At 66.8% G+C, this 22,046-nt stretch overlaps 5 protein-coding genes across 5 annotated transcripts; all 5 read right to left on the bottom strand.

Annotated features, from left to right (window-relative positions):
- Positions 1–517: 517 nt before the first annotated feature.
- On the bottom strand, positions 518–3,006 carry LOC142051247 (E3 ubiquitin-protein ligase PHF7-like). Its single transcript, XM_075080415.1, has 9 exons — positions 2,868–3,006; positions 2,591–2,682; positions 2,385–2,486; positions 1,939–2,063; positions 1,682–1,844; positions 1,456–1,562; positions 1,216–1,329; positions 822–973; positions 518–677 (listed from the first exon to the last, which is right to left on the bottom strand). The coding sequence occupies exons 1-9, from the start codon at positions 3,004–3,006 to the stop codon at positions 535–537; spliced, it is 1,137 nt and encodes a 378-aa protein (XP_074936516.1). The 3' UTR covers positions 518–534.
- A 1,832-nt stretch (positions 3,007–4,838) lies between these two features.
- Positions 4,839–7,300, bottom strand: LOC142051250 (E3 ubiquitin-protein ligase PHF7-like). Its single transcript, XM_075080419.1, has 9 exons — positions 7,189–7,300; positions 6,912–7,003; positions 6,706–6,807; positions 6,260–6,384; positions 6,003–6,165; positions 5,777–5,883; positions 5,537–5,650; positions 5,143–5,294; positions 4,839–4,998 (listed from the first exon to the last, which is right to left on the bottom strand). The coding sequence occupies exons 1-9, from the start codon at positions 7,298–7,300 to the stop codon at positions 4,856–4,858; spliced, it is 1,110 nt and encodes a 369-aa protein (XP_074936520.1). The 3' UTR covers positions 4,839–4,855.
- Positions 7,301–9,159: 1,859 nt separating this feature from the next.
- LOC142051242 (E3 ubiquitin-protein ligase PHF7-like) lies at positions 9,160–11,621 on the bottom strand. The gene is made up of 9 exons (XM_075080409.1): positions 11,510–11,621; positions 11,233–11,324; positions 11,027–11,128; positions 10,581–10,705; positions 10,324–10,486; positions 10,098–10,204; positions 9,858–9,971; positions 9,464–9,615; positions 9,160–9,319 (listed from the first exon to the last, which is right to left on the bottom strand). The coding sequence occupies exons 1-9, from the start codon at positions 11,619–11,621 to the stop codon at positions 9,177–9,179; spliced, it is 1,110 nt and encodes a 369-aa protein (XP_074936510.1). The 3' UTR covers positions 9,160–9,176.
- Positions 11,622–13,480: 1,859 nt separating this feature from the next.
- Positions 13,481–15,942, bottom strand: LOC142051260 (E3 ubiquitin-protein ligase PHF7-like). Its single transcript, XM_075080424.1, has 9 exons — positions 15,831–15,942; positions 15,554–15,645; positions 15,348–15,449; positions 14,902–15,026; positions 14,645–14,807; positions 14,419–14,525; positions 14,179–14,292; positions 13,785–13,936; positions 13,481–13,640 (listed from the first exon to the last, which is right to left on the bottom strand). The coding sequence occupies exons 1-9, from the start codon at positions 15,940–15,942 to the stop codon at positions 13,498–13,500; spliced, it is 1,110 nt and encodes a 369-aa protein (XP_074936525.1). The 3' UTR covers positions 13,481–13,497.
- A 1,952-nt stretch (positions 15,943–17,894) lies between these two features.
- LOC142051246 (E3 ubiquitin-protein ligase PHF7-like) lies at positions 17,895–20,278 on the bottom strand. Its single transcript, XM_075080414.1, has 9 exons — positions 20,140–20,278; positions 19,863–19,954; positions 19,657–19,758; positions 19,211–19,335; positions 18,954–19,116; positions 18,728–18,834; positions 18,488–18,601; positions 18,127–18,245; positions 17,895–17,980 (listed from the first exon to the last, which is right to left on the bottom strand). The coding sequence occupies exons 1-9, from the start codon at positions 20,276–20,278 to the stop codon at positions 17,895–17,897; spliced, it is 1,047 nt and encodes a 348-aa protein (XP_074936515.1).
- Positions 20,279–22,046: the final 1,768 nt, after the last annotated feature.

The following is a 22,046-nucleotide window of genomic DNA, read 5'->3' as shown; positions in this document are numbered from 1 at the left end:
CCACGAGCGTTACCCTTCTGATTCTCTCCCCCATCTACCGGTGGGGGAGGGAGCGAGCGACTGTGTGGGGCTGAGCTGCCGCCTAAACCACGACACCACGTCATTCGGCTCGTTAATGGAGAGTCAGGAATTCTGATGCCTGAACAAAGCGCTTGTGCTACGAACCCCTCTGGACGTCTCTGAAGTCCCTGCTGGAGCCCCGGTGTGGGAGAAGGGACCCACGGGGACGCCCTTGCCCTCCCCGCACCCTGGGTCCACTGCTCCGCGCCCTGGGCAGGGAGGCCTTGGCCCCTCAGCAGCTCCCGTGGAGCTTCCCCCTCCCCAGCCCCCGTGGGTTCAGCTCTGGTGCCGCACATCACGTCCCCAAGCGGGTGACACCAGCATCTCACCTGGGGCGGCCAGTGCCAGCTCCTGTTTGGGAAACGACCTGGCAGCACCCACGGTGCCAAGGGGAGGGTCAGGGCCACCGCGGAGGCCCTTGCGCCGCAGCATTTCGGCACATCAGCAAGGCCACGTGTGACGTTCCAGCTTTTATTAGTGAGGCTCTGCAGGTTTCTGGGAGAGGGGCTGGGAGGGCAGCTGGGTGCCGGGGTGTCCTGCGAGGATCCTGGCCTCTTCTTCCTCAGCTGAAGTGCCAGGACCCGGGGTGCTGTGCGAGGGTCCCTGCGTCGGCGGGGCTGGAGTCTGGGCCAGGTGCAACGGGAGGCGCTGCAAGGGGCAGGCAGGGAGACGATGAGCACAACAAGTCCAGGCCACGCTCGCTCCCTCCCCGCATCAGAGCCCTGCGCCTGGCCCCAGGTCCCACGTGCTGTGGTGGCCACGTGGCCGTGGGCACCCTGCCCCGCCCCCCTCACCAGTGCCCGTGCCGCTGCAGTCGCCGCACTCCCAGGAGTCGGCGTCTTCTCCTATGCCGGAGCAGAGCTGGTGGGTGCCGCGGGAGGCACAGGAGCCACAGAGCAGAAGTCTCCAGGGCCTGGGGGAGCAATGGGACCCACTGCCACCAAAGGCCCCCCGAGCTGTGGGCTGCCAGCCCGGGCGCAGCGTTGGGCCCTGCTCCCCTCCAGGCAGCCGAAGCTGAGCTGCCGGCACGCACCTGGTGCCAGGCCCAGCTCGCCATCCCAGGGACCCGACCCCCCCGGGATACCTGCCCAGAGGAGGAGACGAAGGCATCGTCTCCTCGCCGGGGCTGCAGGGACCGGGGACACGGGCACTCACCCGTTCACCTCCGCCTGCTCCCGTCCCACCGGGCACAGGCACTGGCTAGCATCGCAGGAGCTGTGCCGCTGGTAGTGGTCCGCGAAGGCCCCGTCCTCCTCCCAGGCAGCATCCCTGCGGGAGACAGGAAGCCCTCAGCCGCGGGGGGCGTGGGGGCCACCCTGCTGGCACCCAGGGAGGCAGGAGGGGATCGGCCGGAGCACCACGGAGGGGGAAGGGGGCAGCGGGGAGGGCACCGACCTGTCGGGGATTTTGATGCCCAGGCGAAACATCTCCGCCTGGAAGGTCGGCACGTCCTGGCAGAGGGGGCAGCGGAAGTAGTGCAGGGCAGAGTGCAGCGCCTGGCCCTGGGGCAGAGAGGGCATCAACGTCAGAGCCGGGGCGGGTCTCGTTCGCCCCCTGGGAGCTGGGCGACAGGGTGACGACAGGGCTGATCCCGTCAGGGGCCGGGGGCAATGTCGCCTACCTGGATGCAGCGGCGGTGGAACCAGGCGCTGGCACAGGCAGGACAGACCAGGGTGTCGTAGCAGGGCCGCCCCACCACCGCCTCCTGGCAGATGAGGCAGGGGGTCTCGTCCTGCTGCACCGCCCGCACCCGCTGCACCGGCCGGTGCTTCCAGCAGAAGGACCTGTGGGAGGGAGGTGACGGTTCAGCCACAGGCCTCCTCTGCCCCAGGCCCTGGCCTGGGTCCGGCCCTGGCCCTTCAAGGCGGCCACACTCACTTGAACTCCCCGAAGAACTGGGAGACGCAGCCCCGCTCACTGCCGCAGGGGAAGTGGAAGATTCGGCGGCAGCGCCTGCGCCGACAGGCGACCGAGGCACCCCGCAGCCGGCAGATGCAGCACCTCTGGGGACGGCATGGAGGTGGACAGCGTCAGCGCCGCGCAGTCAATGCCGCGCTCCCCGGGGAGCCCTGTTCGCCCTCGCCCAGCGCAGCCCCGCCGCGTTTCGGTGGGCTGCCTGGCCATTGACACTGGGCCGCTGATAACGTCCCCTACCCTCCCCAAATCCCCAGTTGCTGCAGAAATGGGCCCTTTTGGGGGAAGGAGGATCTGGGGGCGGTTGCTTGCAGCCAGCTGCCAGAGCATTCCTGGGGGGTTGCTGGCCTGTGCAGCGCCGGGCTCGGGACACGGGGACCACGGTGGGGACACGTCCCCTCCGGCCTCACCTTCTGTGCCACCCGCTTCAGCTCCTGCCGGATGTCGGGGAAGAGAAAGCCGTAGAAGCCCTCTTCATCGGCCCCTTTCTGGCCCAGCCTGGTGGCGTGGTACTGCAAGGGGGGAAAAGAGGGTGCGTGCCAGGCGCTGCCTGTGCCGCGGTGCTGGAGAGGGCGGGGTGTTGTGGACCGGTGGGTGTTGAGCCCCGGGGACTCACCAGGCAGTTCTCATGGACGCAGAGCCCCTTCTGACGGCACAGCTGCCCCACGACTTCGGGGTCACAGTCTGCTCGCCAGCACAGCCTGCATACTGTCGGAGGACAGCGGCGCTGTCACCCCCAGCACCGCGCCGGTGTGCTGGGGCGGCAGTGCCGGGAGCGGGACGGGGGAGAGGCCGGGGCGCCTTGCCACGATGCGGGGGCCTCCGCTTGCACAGCTGGGCACCAGCCAAAATCCCCTCTGGCAGGTGCCCGGTGGGGGATGCTCTGCGCTCACCTTCCTCCTTGGGGACCTGACGCTTTCTTTTGCGCGGGGGTGGCACACGGGAGGGTCCTGCCTGCTCCTCCGGCGGCGCCGGGGGACACTGGGCAGGGGGGGACTGGGGCACCTTGCGGCGCCGCGACCTCAGCTCCATCACCGCAAGTGGCTGCAGTGAAGGAGATGGCTGGGCTTGGGGACGTCGGTGCGGTCAAAGACCGTCCTGATCTTCCAGCGTCTGTGGCAAACTCGCCACTGAGCTGGGGGCGGTTGCGCGGGGTATTTATCCAGCCTGGGCTCTTTGTGACACGGCTCTGCACGCATGTAGGGTCACAAACACGGTCACGCGTGTGCGGAGCCAGGTGACAAATGTCCCCACGCCCAGCCGTCTCCTTCCCTGCATCTGGGACCTGGGGACAGGCACAGGGCTGTGATCCGGGGCGGGAGGGACTGTGGCATGGGCTTCTTGTGCAGACGCTTTTGGGCACGTTTCCCGCGAGCGCAGGGAGGCTGGAGCAGCCTTCACCCACCCGCCCCCCGCTTCCCATCAGGGCTCTGGCCGCGCAGCTTTGGAGCCAGCTCTGTATCCCTGCTGTGACTGGGACGGAGCCAGGTGAGAAGCGGTACTTGTGGCAAAAGTGGGCACTAATTGGGATTTGACTCCTGGCAGTGTTTTTTGGCCAGCAATAGCAGCAGCGGCTGGGGGTGTCCACGGCGTGGCAGCTGAGCTGGGCCGGGCTCTCCGTTGTCCACAGAGCAACTCCACAGCCCCCCCGACACAGTGATGCTGCTGGGGCTGTGGCAAAGCAAAGCAATCGCCTGGAGGGATCGCTGCAGCAAATCCCCGCTGGTGGTGTCACTTCACGGCTGCCTGCTTGGGATTGCCATCAGGGCTCTGGCCGCGGAGCTTCGTGCCACAGCCTGGCTCATGGCCGGCAGGGTCCTGACAGCAGCAAGCGGGGTTGGGGTCGGTAGGCTTTGTTGAAACGGAACACATTTTGCTAAGAAAAGGGACAGTACAAAAATAATGTAAACTCTCCCTAAAAAAAACCCCAAAACAACCCAGAATAACTTAAACCACATGTGCTGGTTTTGGCTGAGAAGGGGTTAATTCTCCTCACTGTGGGGGGGCGGCTGCCTTTCCAGCTTCCCGGGCTCTGCCGCGTGGCGGGGGGGCTGGGAGGGGCGGGGCCGTGGCGGGGGCGGCTGAGCCCGACTGGCCGACGGCAGGTTCATTCCCTACCACGTGACACCATGACCAGCCTATGGAGGGGGGCCAGTTGCAGCTCGGGAGCGGCGCGGCGCGGCTGCGGCGCGGCTGCGGCGCGTGCGGTTTGTTTCGGCGGTTCGTTCCCCCTCTGCCCTCCCTTCCCTCCTCCCCCGGGGCTTTGCGCCTCTCGTTGTTCTCTTTTCCATTGCATTTCTGTTGTTGTTTCTGTTAATTTTAATTATTAAACTGTTCTTATCGCAACCCACGAGCGTTACCCTTCTGATTCTCTCCCCCATCTACCGGTGGGGGAGGGAGCGAGCGACTGTGTGGGGCTGAGCTGCCGCCTAAACCACGACACCACGTCATTCGGCTCGTTAATGGAGAGTCAGGAATTCTGATGCCTGAACAAAGCGCTTGTGCTACGAACCCCTCTGGACGTCTCTGAAGTCCCTGCTGGAGCCCCGGTGTGGGAGAAGGGACCCACGGGGACGCCCTTGCCCTCCCCGCACCCTGGGTCCACTGCTCCGCGCCCTGGGCAGGGAGGCCTTGGCCCCTCAGCAGCTCCCGTGGAGCTTCCCCCTCCCCAGCCCCCGTGGGTTCAGCTCTGGTGCCGCACATCACGTCCCCAAGCGGGTGACACCAGCATCTCACCTGGGGCGGCCAGTGCCAGCTCCTGTTTGGGAAACGACCTGGCAGCACCCACAGTGCCAAGGGGAGGGTCAGGGCCACCGCGGAGGCCCTTGCGCCGCAGCATTTCGGCACATCAGCAAGGCCACGTGTGACGTTCCAGCTTTTATTAGTGAGGCTCTGCAGGTTTCTGGGAGAGGGGCTGGGAGGGCAGCTGGGTGCCGGGGTGTCCTGCGAGGATCCTGGCCTCTTCTTCCTCAGCTGAAGTGCCAGGACCCGGGGTGCTGTGCGAGGGTCCCTGCGTCGGCGGGGCTGGAGTCTGGGCCAGGTGCAACGGGAGGCGCTGCAAGGGGCAGGCAGGGAGACGATGAGCACAACAAGTCCAGGCCACGCTCGCTCCCATCCCGCATCAGAGCCCTGCGCCTGGCCCCAGGTCCCACGTGCTGTGGTGGCCACGTGGCCGTGGGCACCCTGCCCCGCCCCCCTCACCAGTGCCCGTGCCGCTGCAGTCGCCGCACTCCCAGGAGTCGGCGTCTTCTCCTATGCCGGAGCAGAGCTGGTGGGTGCCGCGGGAGGCACAGGAGCCACAGAGCAGAAGTCTCCAGGGCCTGGGGGAGCAATGGGACCCACTGCCACCAAAGGCCCCCCGAGCTGTGGGCTGCCAGCCCGGGCGCAGCGTTGGGCCCTGCTCCCCTCCAGGCAGCCGAAGCTGAGCTGCCGGCACGCACCTGGTGCCAGGCCCAGCTCGCCATCCCAGGGACCCGACCCCCCCGGGATACCTGCCCAGAGGAGGAGACGAAGGCATCGTCTCCTCGCCGGGGCTGCAGGGACCGGGGACACGGGCACTCACCCGTTCACCTCCGCCTGCTCCCGTCCCACCGGGCACAGGCACTGGCTAGCATCGCAGGAGCTGTGCCGCTGGTAGTGGTCCGCGAAGGCCCCGTCCTCCTCCCAGGCAGCATCCCTGCGGGAGACAGGAAGCCCTCAGCCGCGGGGGGCGTGGGGGCCACCCTGCTGGCACCCAGGGAGGCAGGAGGGGATCGGCCGGAGCACCACGGAGGGGGAAGGGGGCAGCGGGGAGGGCACCGACCTGTCGGGGATTTTGATGCCCAGGCGAAACATCTCCGCCTGGAAGGTCGGCACGTCCTGGCAGAGGGGGCAGCGGAAGTAGTGCAGGGCAGAGCGCAGCGCCTGGCCCTGGGGCAGAGAGGGCATCAACGTCAGAGCCGGGGCGGGTCTCGTTCGCCCCCTGGGAGCTGGGCGACAGGGTGACGACAGGGCTGATCCCGTCAGGGGCCGGGGGCAATGTCGCCTACCTGGATGCAGCGGCGGTGGAACCAGGCGCTGGCACAGGCAGGACAGACCAGGGTGTCGTAGCAGGGCCGCCCCGCCACCGCCTCCTGGCAGATGAGGCAGGGGGTCTCGTCCTGCTGCACCGCCCGCACCCGCTGCACCGGCCGGTGCTTCCAGCAGAAGGACCTGTGGGAGGGAGGTGACGGTTCAGCCACAGGCCTCCTCTGCCCCAGGCCCTGGCCTGGGTCCGGCCCTGGCCCTTCAAGGCGGCCACACTCACTTGAACTCCCCGAAGAACTGGGAGACGCAGCCCCGCTCACTGCCGCAGGGGAAGTGGAAGATTCGGCGGCAGCGCCTGCGCCGACAGGCGACCGAGGCACCCCGCAGCCGGCAGATGCAGCACCTCTGGGGACGGCATGGAGGTGGACAGCGTCAGCGCCGCGCAGTCAATGCCGCGCTCCCCGGGGAGCCCTGTTCGCCCTCGCCCAGCGCAGCCCCGCCGCGTTTCGGTGGGCTGCCTGGCCATTGACACTGGGCCGCTGATAACGTCCCCTACCCTCCCCAAATCCCCAGTTGCTGCAGAAATGGGCCCTTTTGGGGGAAGGAGGATCTGGGGGCGGTTGCTTGCAGCCAGCTGCCAGAGCATTCCTGGGGGGTTGCTGGCCTGTGCAGCGCCGGGCTCGGGACACGGGGACCACGGTGGGGACACGTCCCCTCCGGCCTCACCTTCTGTGCCACCCGCTTCAGCTCCTGCCGGATGTCGGGGAAGAGAAAGCCGTAGAAGCCCTCTTCATCGGCCCCTTTCTGGCCCAGCCTGGTGGCGTGGTACTGCAAGGGGGGAAAAGAGGGTGCGTGCCAGGCGCTGCCTGTGCCGCGGTGCTGGAGAGGGCGGGGTGTTGTGGACCGGTGGGTGTTGAGCCCCGGGGACTCACCAGGCAGTTCTCATGGACGCAGAGCCCCTTCTGACGGCACAGCTGCCCCACGACTTCGGGGTCACAGTCTGCTCGCCAGCACAGCCTGCATACTGTCGGAGGACAGCGGCGCTGTCACCCCCAGCACCGCGCCGGTGTGCTGGGGCGGCAGTGCCGGGAGCGGGACGGGGGAGAGGCCGGGGCGCCTTGCCACGATGCGGGGGCCTCCGCTTGCACAGCTGGGCACCAGCCAAAATCCCCTCTGGCAGGTGCCCGGTGGGGGATGCTCTGCGCTCACCTTCCTCCTTGGGGACCTGACGCTTTCTTTTGCGCGGGGGTGGCACACGGGAGGGTCCTGCCTGCTCCTCCGGCGGCGCCGGGGGACACTGGGCAGGGGGGGACTGGGGCATCTTGCGGCGCCGCGACCTCAGCTCCATCACCGCAAGTGGCTGCAGTGAAGGAGATGGCTGGGCTTGGGGACGTCGGTGCGGTCAAAGACCGTCCTGATCTTCCAGCGTCTGTGGCAAACTCGCCACTGAGCTGGGGGCGGTTGCGCGGGGTATTTATCCAGCCTGGGCTCTTTGTGACACGGCTCTGCACGCATGTAGGGTCACAAACACGGTCACGCGTGTGCGGAGCCAGGTGACAAATGTCCCCACGCCCAGCCGTCTCCTTCCCTGCATCTGGGACCTGGGGACAGGCACAGGGCTGTGATCCGGGGCGGGAGGGACTGTGGCATGGGCTTCTTGTGCAGACGCTTTTGGGCACGTTTCCCGCGAGCGCAGGGAGGCTGGAGCAGCCTTCACCCACCCGCCCCCCGCTTCCCATCAGGGCTCTGGCCGCGCAGCTTTGGAGCCAGCTCTGTATCCCTGCTGTGACTGGGACGGAGCCAGGTGAGAAGCGGTACTTGTGGCAAAAGTGGGCACTAATTGGGATTTGACTCCTGGCAGTGGTTTTTGGCCAGCAATAGCAGCAGCGGCTGGGGGTGTCCACGGCGTGGCAGCTGAGCTGGGCCGGGCTCTCCGTTGTCCACAGAGCAACTCCACAGCCCCCCCGACACAGTGATGCTGCTGGGGCTGTGGCAAAGCAAAGCAATCGCCTGGAGGGATCGCTGCAGCAAATCCCCGCTGGTGGTGTCACTTCACGGCTGCCTGCTTGGGATTGCCATCAGGGCTCTGGCCGCGGAGCTTCGTGCCACAGCCTGGCTCATGGCCGGCAGGGTCCTGACAGCAGCAAGCGGGGTTGGGGTCGGTAGGCTTTGTTGAAACGGAACACATTTTGCTAAGAAAAGGGACAGTACAAAAATAATGTAAACTCTCCCTAAAAAAAACCCCAAAACAACCCAGAATAACTTAAACCACATGTGCTGGTTTTGGCTGAGAAGGGGTTAATTCTCCTCACTGTGGGGGGGCGGCTGCCTTTCCAGCTTCCCGGGCTCTGCCGCGTGGCGGGGGGGCTGGGAGGGGCGGGGCCGTGGCGGGGGCGGCTGAGCCCGACTGGCCGACGGCAGGTTCATTCCCTACCACGTGACACCATGACCAGCCTATGGAGGGGGGCCAGTTGCAGCTCGGGAGCGGCGCGGCGCGGCTGCGGCGCGGCTGCGGCGCGTGCGGTTTGTTTCGGCGGTTCGTTCCCCCTCTGCCCTCCCTTCCCTCCTCCCCCGGGGCTTTGCGCCTCTCGTTGTTCTCTTTTCCACTGCATTTCTGTTGTTGTTTCTGTTAATTTTAATTATTAAACTGTTCTTATCGCAACCCACGAGCGTTACCCTTCTGATTCTCTCCCCCATCTACCGGTGGGGGAGGGAGCGAGCGACTGTGTGGGGCTGAGCTGCCGCCTAAACCACGACACCACGTCATTCGGCTCGTTAATGGAGAGTCAGGAATTCTGATGCCTGAACAAAGCGCTTGTGCTACGAACCCCTCTGGACGTCTCTGAAGTCCCTGCTGGAGCCCCGGTGTGGGAGAAGGGACCCACGGGGACGCCCTTGCCCTCCCCGCACCCTGGGTCCACTGCTCCGCGCCCTGGGCAGGGAGGCCTTGGCCCCTCAGCAGCTCCCGTGGAGCTTCCCCCTCCCCAGCCCCCGTGGGTTCAGCTCTGGTGCCGCACATCACGTCCCCAAGCGGGTGACACCAGCATCTCACCTGGGGCGGCCAGTGCCAGCTCCTGTTTGGGAAACGACCTGGCAGCACCCACAGTGCCAAGGGGAGGGTCAGGGCCACCGCGGAGGCCCTTGCGCCGCAGCATTTCGGCACATCAGCAAGGCCACGTGTGACGTTCCAGCTTTTATTAGTGAGGCTCTGCAGGTTTCTGGGAGAGGGGCTGGGAGGGCAGCTGGGTGCCGGGGTGTCCTGCGAGGATCCTGGCCTCTTCTTCCTCAGCTGAAGTGCCAGGACCCGGGGTGCTGTGCGAGGGTCCCTGCGTCGGCGGGGCTGGAGTCTGGGCCAGGTGCAACGGGAGGCGCTGCAAGGGGCAGGCAGGGAGACGATGAGCACAACAAGTCCAGGCCACGCTCGCTCCCATCCCGCATCAGAGCCCTGCGCCTGGCCCCAGGTCCCACGTGCTGTGGTGGCCACGTGGCCGTGGGCACCCTGCCCCGCCCCCCTCACCAGTGCCCGTGCCGCTGCAGTCGCCGCACTCCCAGGAGTCGGCGTCTTCTCCTATGCCGGAGCAGAGCTGGTGGGTGCCGCGGGAGGCACAGGAGCCACAGAGCAGAAGTCTCCAGGGCCTGGGGGAGCAATGGGACCCACTGCCACCAAAGGCCCCCCGAGCTGTGGGCTGCCAGCCCGGGCGCAGCGTTGGGCCCTGCTCCCCTCCAGGCAGCCGAAGCTGAGCTGCCGGCACGCACCTGGTGCCAGGCCCAGCTCGCCATCCCAGGGACCCGACCCCCCCGGGATACCTGCCCAGAGGAGGAGACGAAGGCATCGTCTCCTCGCCGGGGCTGCAGGGACCGGGGACACGGGCACTCACCCGTTCACCTCCGCCTGCTCCCGTCCCACCGGGCACAGGCACTGGCTAGCATCGCAGGAGCTGTGCCGCTGGTAGTGGTCCGCGAAGGCCCCGTCCTCCTCCCAGGCAGCATCCCTGCGGGAGACAGGAAGCCCTCAGCCGCGGGGGGCGTGGGGGCCACCCTGCTGGCACCCAGGGAGGCAGGAGGGGATCGGCCGGAGCACCACGGAGGGGGAAGGGGGCAGCGGGGAGGGCACCGACCTGTCGGGGATTTTGATGCCCAGGCGAAACATCTCCGCCTGGAAGGTCGGCACGTCCTGGCAGAGGGGGCAGCGGAAGTAGTGCAGGGCAGAGCGCAGCGCCTGGCCCTGGGGCAGAGAGGGCATCAACGTCAGAGCCGGGGCGGGTCTCGTTCGCCCCCTGGGAGCTGGGCGACAGGGTGACGACAGGGCTGATCCCGTCAGGGGCCGGGGGCAATGTCGCCTACCTGGATGCAGCGGCGGTGGAACCAGGCGCTGGCACAGGCAGGACAGACCAGGGTGTCGTAGCAGGGCCGCCCCGCCACCGCCTCCTGGCAGATGAGGCAGGGGGTCTCGTCCTGCTGCACCGCCCGCACCCGCTGCACCGGCCGGTGCTTCCAGCAGAAGGACCTGTGGGAGGGAGGTGACGGTTCAGCCACAGGCCTCCTCTGCCCCAGGCCCTGGCCTGGGTCCGGCCCTGGCCCTTCAAGGCGGCCACACTCACTTGAACTCCCCGAAGAACTGGGAGACGCAGCCCCGCTCACTGCCGCAGGGGAAGTGGAAGATTCGGCGGCAGCGCCTGCGCCGACAGGCGACCGAGGCACCCCGCAGCCGGCAGATGCAGCACCTCTGGGGACGGCATGGAGGTGGACAGCGTCAGCGCCGCGCAGTCAATGCCGCGCTCCCCGGGGAGCCCTGTTCGCCCTCGCCCAGCGCAGCCCCGCCGCGTTTCGGTGGGCTGCCTGGCCATTGACACTGGGCCGCTGATAACGTCCCCTACCCTCCCCAAATCCCCAGTTGCTGCAGAAATGGGCCCTTTTGGGGGAAGGAGGATCTGGGGGCGGTTGCTTGCAGCCAGCTGCCAGAGCATTCCTGGGGGGTTGCTGGCCTGTGCAGCGCCGGGCTCGGGACACGGGGACCACGGTGGGGACACGTCCCCTCCGGCCTCACCTTCTGTGCCACCCGCTTCAGCTCCTGCCGGATGTCGGGGAAGAGAAAGCCGTAGAAGCCCTCTTCATCGGCCCCTTTCTGGCCCAGCCTGGTGGCGTGGTACTGCAAGGGGGGAAAAGAGGGTGCGTGCCAGGCGCTGCCTGTGCCGCGGTGCTGGAGAGGGCGGGGTGTTGTGGACCGGTGGGTGTTGAGCCCCGGGGACTCACCAGGCAGTTCTCATGGACGCAGAGCCCCTTCTGACGGCACAGCTGCCCCACGACTTCGGGGTCACAGTCTGCTCGCCAGCACAGCCTGCATACTGTCGGAGGACAGCGGCGCTGTCACCCCCAGCACCGCGCCGGTGTGCTGGGGCGGCAGTGCCGGGAGCGGGACGGGGGAGAGGCCGGGGCGCCTTGCCACGATGCGGGGGCCTCCGCTTGCACAGCTGGGCACCAGCCAAAATCCCCTCTGGCAGGTGCCCGGTGGGGGATGCTCTGCGCTCACCTTCCTCCTTGGGGACCTGACGCTTTCTTTTGCGCGGGGGTGGCACACGGGAGGGTCCTGCCTGCTCCTCCGGCGGCGCCGGGGGACACTGGGCAGGGGGGGACTGGGGCATCTTGCGGCGCCGCGACCTCAGCTCCATCACCGCAAGTGGCTGCAGTGAAGGAGATGGCTGGGCTTGGGGACGTCGGTGCGGTCAAAGACCGTCCTGATCTTCCAGCGTCTGTGGCAAACTCGCCACTGAGCTGGGGGCGGTTGCGCGGGGTATTTATCCAGCCTGGGCTCTTTGTGACACGGCTCTGCACGCATGTAGGGTCACAAACACGGTCACGCGTGTGCGGAGCCAGGTGACAAATGTCCCCACGCCCAGCCGTCTCCTTCCCTGCATCTGGGACCTGGGGACAGGCACAGGGCTGTGATCCGGGGCGGGAGGGACTGTGGCACGGGCTTCTTGTGCAGACGCTTTTGGGCACGTTTCCCGCGAGCGCAGGGAGGCTGGAGCAGCCTTCACCCACCCGCCCCCCGCTTCCCATCAGGGCTCTGGCCGCGCAGCTTTGGAGCCAGCTCTGTATCCCTGCTGTGACTGGGACGGAGCCAGGTGAGAAGCGGTACTTGTGGCAAAAGTGGGCACTAATTGGGATTTGACTCCTGGCAGTGGTTTTTGGCCAGCAATAGCAGCAGCGGCTGGGGGTGTCCACGGCGTGGCAGCTGAGCTGGGCCGGGCTCTCCGTTGTCCACAGAGCAACTCCACAGCCCCCCCGACACAGTGATGCTGCTGGGGCTGTGGCAAAGCAAAGCAATCGCCTGGAGGGATCGCTGCAGCAAATCCCCGCTGGTGGTGTCACTTCACGGCTGCCTGCTTGGGATTGCCATCAGGGCTCTGGCCGCGGAGCTTCGTGCCACAGCCTGGCTCATGGCCGGCAGGGTCCTGACAGCAGCAAGCGGGGTTGGGGTCGGTAGGCTTTGTTGAAACGGAACACATTTTGCTAAGAAAAGGGACAGTACAAAAATAATGTAAACTCTCCCTAAAAAAAACCCCAAAACAACCCAGAATAACTTAAACCACATGTGCTGGTTTTGGCTGAGAAGGGGTTAATTCTCCTCACTGTGGGGGGGCGGCTGCCTTTCCAGCTTCCCGGGCTCTGCCGCGTGGCGGGGGGGCTGGGAGGGGCGGGGCCGTGGCGGGGGCGGCTGAGCCCGACTGGCCGACGGCAGGTTCATTCCCTACCACGTGACACCATGACCAGCCTATGGAGGGGGGCCAGTTGCAGCTCGGGAGCGGCGCGGCGCGGCTGCGGCGCGGCTGCGGCGCGTGCGGTTTGTTTCGGCGGTTCGTTCCCCCTCTGCCCTCCCTTCCCTCCTCCCCCGGGGCTTTGCGCCTCTCGTTGTTCTCTTTTCCACTGCATTTCTGTTGTTGTTTCTGTTAATTTTAATTATTAAACTGTTCTTATCGCAACCCACGAGCGTTACCCTTCTGATTCTCTCCCCCATCTACCGGTGGGGGAGGGAGCGAGCGACTGTGTGGGGCTGAGCTGCCGCCTAAACCACGACACCACGTCATTCGGCTCGTTAATGGAGAGTCAGGAATTCTGATGCCTGAACAAAGCGCTTGTGCTACGAACCCCTCTGGACGTCTCTGAAGTCCCTGCTGGAGCCCCGGTGTGGGAGAAGGGACCCACGGGGACGCCCTTGCCCTCCCCGCACCCTGGGTCCACTGCTCCGCGCCCTGGGCAGGGAGGCCTTGGCCCCTCAGCAGCTCCCGTGGAGCTTCCCCCTCCCCAGCCCCCGTGGGTTCAGCTCTGGTGCCGCACATCACGTCCCCAAGCGGGTGACACCAGCATCTCACCTGGGGCGGCCAGTGCCAGCTCCTGTTTGGGAAACGACCTGGCAGCACCCACAGTGCCAAGGGGAGGGTCAGGGCCACCGCGGAGGCCCTTGCGCCGCAGCATTTCGGCACATCAGCAAGGCCACGTGTGACGTTCCAGCTTTTATTAGTGAGGCTCTGCAGGTTTCTGGGAGAGGGGCTGGGAGGGCAGCTGGGTGCCGGGGTGTCCTGCGAGGATCCTGGCCTCTTCTTCCTCAGCTGAAGTGCCAGGACCCGGGGTGCTGTGCGAGGGTCCCTGCGTCGGCGGGGCTGGAGTCTGGGCCAGGTGCAACGGGAGGCGCTGCAAGGGGCAGGCAGGGAGACGATGAGCACAACAAGTCCAGGCCACGCTCGCTCCCTCCCCGCATCAGAGCCCTGCGCCTGGCCCCAGGTCCCACGTGCTGTGGTGGCCACGTGGCCGTGGGCACCCTGCCCCGCCCCCCTCACCAGTGCCCGTGCCGCTGCAGTCGCCGCACTCCCAGGAGTCGGCGTCTTCTCCTATGCCGGAGCAGAGCTGGTGGGTGCCGCGGGAGGCACAGGAGCCACAGAGCAGAAGTCTCCAGGGCCTGGGGGAGCAATGGGACCCACTGCCACCAAAGGCCCCCCGAGCTGTGGGCTGCCAGCCCGGGCGCAGCGTTGGGCCCTGCTCCCCTCCAGGCAGCCGAAGCTGAGCTGCCGGCACGCACCTGGTGCCAGGCCCAGCTCGCCATCCCAGGGACCCGACCCCCCCGGGATACCTGCCCAGAGGAGGAGACGAAGGCATCGTCTCCTCGCCGGGGCTGCAGGGACCGGGGACACGGGCACTCACCCGTTCACCTCCGCCTGCTCCCGTCCCACCGGGCACAGGCACTGGCTAGCATCGCAGGAGCTGTGCCGCTGGTAGTGGTCCGCGAAGGCCCCGTCCTCCTCCCAGGCAGCATCCCTGCGGGAGACAGGAAGCCCTCAGCCGCGGGGGGCGTGGGGGCCACCCTGCTGGCACCCAGGGAGGCAGGAGGGGATCGGCCGGAGCACCACGGAGGGGGAAGGGGGCAGCGGGGAGGGCACCGACCTGTCGGGGATTTTGATGCCCAGGCGAAACATCTCCGCCTGGAAGGTCGGCACGTCCTGGCAGAGGGGGCAGCGGAAGTAGTGCAGGGCAGAGCGCAGCGCCTGGCCCTGGGGCAGAGAGGGCATCAACGTCAGAGCCGGGGCGGGTCTCGTTCGCCCCCTGGGAGCTGGGCGACAGGGTGACGACAGGGCTGATCCCGTCAGGGGCCGGGGGCAATGTCGCCTACCTGGATGCAGCGGCGGTGGAACCAGGCGCTGGCACAGGCAGGACAGACCAGGGTGTCGTAGCAGGGCCGCCCCGCCACCGCCTCCTGGCAGATGAGGCAGGGGGTCTCGTCCTGCTGCACCGCCCGCACCCGCTGCACCGGCCGGTGCTTCCAGCAGAAGGACCTGTGGGAGGGAGGTGACGGTTCAGCCACAGGCCTCCTCTGCCCCAGGCCCTGGCCTGGGTCCGGCCCTGGCCCTTCAAGGCGGCCACACTCACTTGAACTCCCCGAAGAACTGGGAGACGCAGCCCCGCTCACTGCCGCAGGGGAAGTGGAAGATTCGGCGGCAGCGCCTGCGCCGACAGGCGACCGAGGCACCCCGCAGCCGGCAGATGCAGCACCTCTGGGGACGGCATGGAGGTGGACAGCGTCAGCGCCGCGCAGTCAATGCTGCGCTCCCCGGGGAGCCCTGTTCGCCCTCGCCCAGCGCAGCCCCGCCGCGTTTCGGTGGGCTGCCTGGCCATTGACACTGGGCCGCTGATAACGTCCCCTACCCTCCCCAAATCCCCAGTTGCTGCAGAAATGGGCCCTTTTGGGGGAAGGAGGATCTGGGGGCGGTTGCTTGCAGCCAGCTGCCAGAGCATTCCTGGGGGGTTGCTGGCCTGTGCAGCGCCGGGCTCGGGACACGGGGACCACGGTGGGGACACGTCCCCTCCGGCCTCACCTTCTGTGCCACCCGCTTCAGCTCCTGCCGGATGTCAGGGAAGAGAAAGCCGTAGAAGCCCTCTTCATCGGCCCCTTTCTGGCCCAGCCTGGTGGCGTGGTACTGCAAGGGGGGAAAAGAGGGTGCGTGCCAGGGGCTGCCTGTGCCGCGGTGCTGGAGAGGGCGGGGTGTTGTGGACCGGTGGGTGTTGAGCCCCGGGGACTCACCAGGCAGTTCTCATGGACGCAGAGCCCCTTCTGACGGCACAGCTGCCCCACGACTTCGGGGTCACAGTCTGCTCGCCAGCACAGCCTGCATACTGTCGGAGGACAGCGGCGCTGTCACCCCCAGCACCGCGCCGGTGTGCTGGGGCGGCAGTGCCGGGAGCGGGACGGGGGAGAGGCCGGGGCGCCTTGCCACGATGCGGGGGCCTCCGCTTGCACAGCTGGGCACCAGCCAAAATCCCCTCTGGCAGGTGCCCGGTGGGGGATGCTCTGCGCTCACCTTCCTCCTTGGGGACCTGACGCTTTCTTTTGCGCGGGGGTGGCACACGGGAGGGTCCTGCCTGCTCCTCCGGCGGCGCCGGGGGACACTGGGCAGGGGGGGACTGGGGCATCTTGCGGCGCCGCGACCTCAGCTCCATCACCGCAAGTGGCTGCAGTGAAGGAGATGGCTGGGCTTGGGGACGTCGGTGCGGTCAAAGACCGTCCTGATCTTCCAGCGTCTGTGGCAAACTCGCCACTGAGCTGGGGGCGGTTGCGCGGGGTATTTATCCAGCCTGGGCTCTTTGTGACACGGCTCTGCACGCATGTAGGGTCACAAACACGGTCACGCGTGTGCGGAGCCAGGTGACAAATGTCCCCACGCCCAGCCGTCTCCTTCCCTGCATCTGGGACCTGGGGACAGGCACAGGGCTGTGATCCGGGGCGGGAGGGACTGTGGCACGGGCTTCTTGTGCAGACGCTTTTGGGCACGTTTCCCGCGAGCGCAGGGAGGCTGGAGCAGCCTTCACCCACCCGCCCCCCGCTTCCCATCAGGGCTCTGGCCGCGCAGCTTTGGAGCCAGCTCTGTATCCCTGCTGTGACTGGGACGGAGCCAGGTGAGAAGCGGTACTTGTGGCAAAAGTGGGCACTAATTGGGATTTGACTCCTGGCAGTGTTTTTTGGCCAGCAATAGCAGCAGCGGCTGGGGGTGTCCACGGCGTGGCAGCTGAGCTGGGCCGGGCTCTCCGTTGTCCACAGAGCAACTCCACAGCCCCCCCGACACAGTGATGCTGCTGGGGCTGTGGCAAAGCAAAGCAATCGCCTGGAGGGATCGCTGCAGCAAATCCCCGCTGGTGGTGTCACTTCACGGCTGCCTGCTTGGGATTGCCATCAGGGCTCTGGCCGCGGAGCTTCGTGCCACAGCCTGGCTCATGGCCGGCAGGGTCCTGACAGCAGCAAGCGGGGTTGGGGTCGGTAGGCTTTGTTGAAACGGAACACATTTTGCTAAGAAAAGGGACAGTACAAAAATAATGTAAACTCTCCCTAAAAAAAACCCCAAAACAACCCAGAATAACTTAAACCACATGTGCTGGTTTTGGCTGAGAAGGGGTTAATTCTCCTCACTGTGGGGGGGCGGCTGCCTTTCCAGCTTGCCGGGCTCTGCCGCGTGGCGGGGGGGCTGGGAGGGGCGGGGCCGTGGCGGGGGCGGCTGAGCCCGACTGGCCGACGGCAGGTTCATTCCCTACCACGTGACACCATGACCAGCCTATGGAGGGGGGCCAGTTGCAGCTCGGGAGCGGCGCGGCGCGGCTGCGGCGCGGCTGCGGCGCGTGCGGTTTGTTTCGGCGGTTCGTTCCCCCTCTGCCCTCCCTTCCCTCCTCCCCCGGGGCTTTGCGCCTCTCGTTGTTCTCTTTTCCATTGCGTTTCTGTTAATTTTAATTATTAAACTGTTCTTATCGCAACCCACGAGCGTTACCCTTCTGATTCTCTCCCCCATCTACCGGTGGGGGAGGGAGCGAGCGACTGTGTGGGGCTGAGCTGCCGCCTAAACCACGACACCACGTCATTCGGCTCGTTAATGGAGAGTCAGGAATTCTGATGCCTGAACAAAGCGCTTGTGCTACGAACCCCTCTGGACGTCTCTGAAGTCCCTGCTGGAGCCCCGGTGTGGGAGAAGGGACCCACGGGGACGCCCTTGCCCTCCCCGCACCCTGGGTCCACTGCTCCGCGCCCTGGGCAGGGAGGCCTTGGCCCCTCAGCAGCTCCCGTGGAGCTTCCCCCTCCCCAGCCCCCGTGGGTTCAGCTCTGGTGCCGCACATCACGTCCCCAAGCGGGTGACACCAGCATCTCACCTGGGGCGGCCAGTGCCAGCTCCTGTTTGGGAAACGACCTGGCAGCACCCACGGTGCCAAGGGGAGGGTAAGGGCCACCGCGGAGGCCCTTGCGCCGCAGCATTTCGGCACATCAGCAAGGCCACGTGTGACGTTCCAGCTTTTATTAGTGAGGCTCTGCAGGTTTCTGGGAGAGGGGCTGGGAGGGCAGCTGGGTGCCGGGGTGTCCTGCGAGGATCCTGGCCTCTTCTTCCTCAGCTGAAGTGCCAGGACCCGGGGTGCTGTGCGAGGGTCCCTGCGTCGGCGGGGCTGGAGTCTGGGCCAGGTGCAACGGGAGGCGCTGCAAGGGGCAGGCAGGGAGACGATGAGCACAACAAGTCCAGGCCACGCTCGCTCCCATCCCGCATCAGAGCCCTGCGCCTGGCCCCAGGTCCCACGTGCTGTGGTGGCCACGTGGCCGTGGGCACCCTGCCCCGCCCCCCTCACCAGTGCCCGTGCCGCTGCAGTCGCCGCACTCCCAGGAGTCGGCGTCTTCTCCTATGCCGGAGCAGAGCTGGTGGGTGCCGCGGGAGGCACAGGAGCCACAGAGCAGAAGTCTCCAGGGCCTGGGGGAGCAATGGGACCCACTGCCACCAAAGGCCCCCCGAGCTGTGGGCTGCCAGCCCGGGCGCAGCGTTGGGCCCTGCTCCCCTCCAGGCAGCCGAAGCTGAGCTGCCGGCACGCACCTGGTGCCAGGCCCAGCTCGCCATCCCAGGGACCCGACCCCCCCGGGATACCTGCCCAGAGGAGGAGACGAAGGCATCGTCTCCTCGCCAGGGCTGCAGGGACCGGGGACACGGGCACTCACCCGTTCACCTCCGCCTGCTCACGTCCCACCGGGCACAGGCACTGGCTAGCATCGCAGGAGCTGTGCCGCTGGTAGTGGTCCGCGAAGGCCCCGTCCTCCTCCCAGGCAGCATCCCTGCGGGAGACAGGAAGCCCTCAGCCGCGGGGGGCGTGGGGGCCACCCTGCTGGCACCCAGGGAGGCAGGAGGGGATCGGCCGGAGCACCACGGAGGGGGAAGGGGGCAGCGGGGAGGGCACCGACCTGTCGGGGATTTTGATGCCCAGGCGAAACATCTCCGCCTGGAAGGTCGGCACGTCCTGGCAGAGGGGGCAGCGGAAGTAGTGCAGGGCAGAGCGCAGCGCCTGGCCCTGGGGCAGAGAGGGCATCAACGTCAGAGCCGGGGCGGGTCTCGTTCGCCCCCTGGGAGCTGGGCGACAGGGTGACGACAGGGCTGATCCCGTCAGGGGCCGGGGGCAATGTCGCCTACCTGGATGCAGCGGCGGTGGAACCAGGCGCTGGCACAGGCAGGACAGACCAGGGTGTCGTAGCAGGGCCGCCCCGCCACCGCCTCCTGGCAGATGAGGCAGGGGGTCTCGTCCTGCTGCACCGCCCGCACCCGCTGCACCGGCCGGTGCTTCCAGCAGAAGGACCTGTGGGAGGGAGGTGACGGTTCAGCCACAGGCCTCCTCTGCCCCAGGCCCTGGCCTGGGTCCGGCCCTGGCCCTTCAAGGCGGCCACACTCACTTGAACTCCCCGAAGAACTGGGAGACGCAGCCCCGCTCACTGCCGCAGGGGAAGTGGAAGATTCGGCGGCAGCGCCTGCGCCGACAGGCGACCGAGGCACCCCGCAGCCGGCAGATGCAGCACCTCTGGGGACGGCATGGAGGTGGACAGCGTCAGCGCCGCGCAGTCAATGCCGCGCTCCCCGGGGAGCCCTGTTCGCCCTCGCCCAGCGCAGCCCCGCCGCGTTTCGGTGGGCTGCCTGGCCATTGACACTGGGCCGCTGATAACGTCCCCTACCCTCCCCAAATCCCCAGTTGCTGCAGAAATGGGCCCTTTTGGGGGAAGGAGGATCTGGGGGCGGTTGCTTGCAGCCAGCTGCCAGAGCATTCCTGGGGGGTTGCTGGCCTGTGCAGCGCCGGGCTCGGGACACGGGGACCACGGTGGGGACACGTCCCCTCCGGCCTCACCTTCTGTGCCACCCGCTTCAGCTCCTGCCGGATGTCGGGGAAGAGAAAGCCGTAGAAGCCCTCTTCATCGGCCCCTTTCTGGCCCAGCCTGGTGGCGTGGTACTGCAAGGGGGGAAAAGAGGGTGCGTGCCAGGCGCTGCCTGTGCCGCGGTGCTGGAGAGGGCGGGGTGTTGTGGACCGGTGGGTGTTGAGCCCCGGGGACTCACCAGGCAGTTCTCATGGACGCAGAGCCCCTTCTGACGGCACAGCTGCCCCACGACTTCGGGGTCACAGTCTGCTCGCCAGCACAGCCTGCATACTGTCGGAGGACAGCGGCGCTGTCACCCCCAGCACCGCGCCGGTGTGCTGGGGCGGCAGTGCCGGGAGCGGGACGGGGGAGAGGCCGGGGTGCCTTGCCACGATGCGGGGGCCTCCGCTTGCACAGCTGGGCACCAGCCAAAATCCCCTCTGGCAGGTGCCCGGTGGGGGATGCTCTGCGCTCACCTTCCTCCTTGGGGACCTGACGCTTTCTTTTGCGCGGGGGTGGCACACGGGAGGGTCCTGCCTGCTCCTCCGGCGGCGCCGGGGGACACTGGGCAGGGGGGGACTGGGGCATCTTGCGGCGCCGCGACCTCAGCTCCATCACCGCAAGTGGCTGCAGTGAAGGAGATGGCTGGGCTTGGGGACGTCGGTGCGGTCAAAGACCGTCCTGATCTTCCAGCGTCTGTGGCAAACTCGCCACTGAGCTGGGGGCGGTTGCGCGGGGTATTTATCCAGCCTGGGCTCTTTGTGACACGGCTCTGCACGCATGTAGGGTCACAAACACGGTCACGCGTGTGCGGAGCCAGGTGACAAATGTCCCCACGCCCAGCCGTCTCCTTCCCTGCATCTGGGACCTGGGGACAGGCACAGGGCTGTGATCCGGGGCGGGAGGGACTGTGGCACGGGCTTCTTGTGCAGACGCTTTTGGGCACGTTTCCTGCGAGCGCAGGGAGGCTGGAGCAGCCTTCACCCACCCGCCCCCCGCTTCCCATCAGGGCTCTGGCCGCGCAGCTTTGGAGCCAGCTCTGTATCCCTGCTGTGACTGGGACGGAGCCAGGTGAGAAGCGGTACTTGTGGCAAAAGTGGGCACTAATTGGGATTTGACTCCTGGCAGTGTTTTTTGGCCAGCAATAGCAGCAGCGGCTGGGGGTGTCCACGGCGTGGCAGCTGAGCTGGGCCGGGCTCTCCGTTGTCCACAGAGCAACTCCACAGCCCCCCCGACACAGTGATGCTGCTGGGGCTGTGGCAAAGCAAAGCAATCGCCTGGAGGGATCGCTGCAGCAAATCCCCGCTGGTGGTGTCACTTCACGGCTGCCTGCTTGGGATTGCCATCAGGGCTCTGGCCGCGGAGCTTCGTGCCACAGCCTGGCTCATGGCCGGCAGGGTCCTGACAGCAGCAAGCGGGGTTGGGGTCGGTAGGCTTTGTTGAAACGGAACACATTTTGCTAAGAAAAGGGACAGTACAAAAATAATGTAAACTCTCCCTAAAAAAAACCCCAAAACAACCCAGAATAACTTAAACCACATGTGCTGGTTTTGGCTGAGAAGGGGTTAATTCTCCTCACTGTGGGGGGGCGGCTGCCTTTCCAGCTTCCCGGGCTCTGCCGCGTGGCGGGGGGGCTGGGAGGGGCGGGGCCGTGGCGGGGGCGGCTGAGCCCGACTGGCCGACGGCAGGTTCATTCCCTACCACGTGACACCATGACCAGCCTATGGAGGGGGGCCAGTTGCAGCTCGGGAGCGGCGCGGCGCGGCTGCGGCGCGGCTGCGGCGCGTGCGGTTTGTTTCGGCGGTTCGTTCCCCCTCTGCCCTCCCTTCCCTCCTCCCCCGGGGCTTTGCGCCTCTCGTTGTTCTCTTTTCCATTGCATTTCTGTTATTGTTTCTGTTAATTTTAATTATTAAACTGTTCTTATCGCAACCCACGAGCGTTACCCTTCTGATTCTCTCCCCCATCTACCGGTGGGGGAGGGAGCGAGCGACTGTGTGGGGCTGAGCTGCCGCCTAAACCACGACACCACGTCATTCGGCTCGTTAATGGAGAGTCAGGAATTCTGATGCCTGAACAAAGCGCTTGTGCTACGAACCCCTCTGGACGTCTCTGAAGTCCCTGCTGGAGCCCCGGTGTGGGAGAAGGGACCCACGGGGACGCCCTTGCCCTCCCCGCACCCTGGGTCCACTGCTCCGCGCCCTGGGCAGGGAGGCCTTGGCCCCTCAGCAGCTCCCGTGGAGCTTCCCCCTCCCCAGCCCCCGTGGGTTCAGCTCTGGTGCCGCACATCACGTCCCCAAGCGGGTGACACCAGCATCTCACCTGGGGCGGCCAGTGCCAGCTCCTGTTTGGGAAACGACCTGGCAGCACCCACGGTGCCAAGGGG

The sequence above is a fragment of the Phalacrocorax aristotelis genome, unplaced genomic scaffold, assembly GCF_949628215.1.
Source record: "Phalacrocorax aristotelis unplaced genomic scaffold, bGulAri2.1 scaffold_108, whole genome shotgun sequence".
NCBI lineage: Eukaryota > Metazoa > Chordata > Aves > Suliformes > Phalacrocoracidae > Phalacrocorax > Phalacrocorax aristotelis.
Note: the sequence above shows the minus strand (reverse complement) of the source record. Positions and strands in the feature narration are given on the sequence as shown.

What these genes read in the sequence shown, in the direction of transcription:
- LOC142051242 (XM_075080409.1), bottom strand. Translation starts at nt 11,621, where the DNA reads ATGCCCCAGTCCCCCCCTGCCCAGTGTCCCCCGGCGCCGCCGGAGGAG. An exon ending in GCGTCCATGAGAACTGCCTG is followed by an intron (nt 11,129 to 11,232) that starts GTGAGTCCCCGG and finishes CCCCCCTTGCAG; the next exon opens with TACCACGCCACCAGGCTGGG. An exon ending in GGCATCAAAATCCCCGACAG is followed by an intron (nt 9,972 to 10,097) that starts GTCGGTGCCCTC and finishes TGTCTCCCGCAG; the next exon opens with GGATGCTGCCTGGGAGGAGG.
- LOC142051246 (XM_075080414.1), bottom strand. Translation starts at nt 20,278, where the DNA reads ATGGAGCTGAGGTCGCGGCGCCGCAAGATGCCCCAGTCCCCCCCTGCC. An exon ending in CAGTTCTTCGGGGAGTTCAA is followed by an intron (nt 19,117 to 19,210) that starts GTGAGTGTGGCC and finishes TCCCTCCCACAG; the next exon opens with GTCCTTCTGCTGGAAGCACC. An exon ending in GAGCAGGCGGAGGTGAACGG is followed by an intron (nt 18,246 to 18,487) that starts GTGAGTGCCCGT and finishes TTGCTCCCCCAG; the next exon opens with GCCCTGGAGACTTCTGCTCT.
- LOC142051260 (XM_075080424.1), bottom strand. Translation starts at nt 15,942, where the DNA reads ATGCCCCAGTCCCCCCCTGCCCAGTGTCCCCCGGCGCCGCCGGAGGAG. An exon ending in TCCACCGCCGCTGCATCCAG is followed by an intron (nt 14,526 to 14,644) that starts GTAGGCGACATT and finishes TCTCTGCCCCAG; the next exon opens with GGCCAGGCGCTGCGCTCTGC. An exon ending in GAGCAGGCGGAGGTGAACGG is followed by an intron (nt 13,937 to 14,178) that starts GTGAGTGCCCGT and finishes TTGCTCCCCCAG; the next exon opens with GCCCTGGAGACTTCTGCTCT.
- LOC142051250 (XM_075080419.1), bottom strand. Translation starts at nt 7,300, where the DNA reads ATGCCCCAGTCCCCCCCTGCCCAGTGTCCCCCGGCGCCGCCGGAGGAG. An exon ending in TCAGGTCCCCAAGGAGGAAG is followed by an intron (nt 7,004 to 7,188) that starts GTGAGCGCAGAG and finishes GTCCTCCGACAG; the next exon opens with TATGCAGGCTGTGCTGGCGA. An exon ending in TGAAGCGGGTGGCACAGAAG is followed by an intron (nt 6,385 to 6,705) that starts GTGAGGCCGGAG and finishes TGCCGTCCCCAG; the next exon opens with AGGTGCTGCATCTGCCGGCT.
- LOC142051247 (XM_075080415.1), bottom strand. Translation starts at nt 3,006, where the DNA reads ATGGAGCTGAGGTCGCGGCGCCGCAAGGTGCCCCAGTCCCCCCCTGCC. An exon ending in TCAGGTCCCCAAGGAGGAAG is followed by an intron (nt 2,683 to 2,867) that starts GTGAGCGCAGAG and finishes GTCCTCCGACAG; the next exon opens with TATGCAGGCTGTGCTGGCGA. An exon ending in GAGCAGGCGGAGGTGAACGG is followed by an intron (nt 974 to 1,215) that starts GTGAGTGCCCGT and finishes TTGCTCCCCCAG; the next exon opens with GCCCTGGAGACTTCTGCTCT.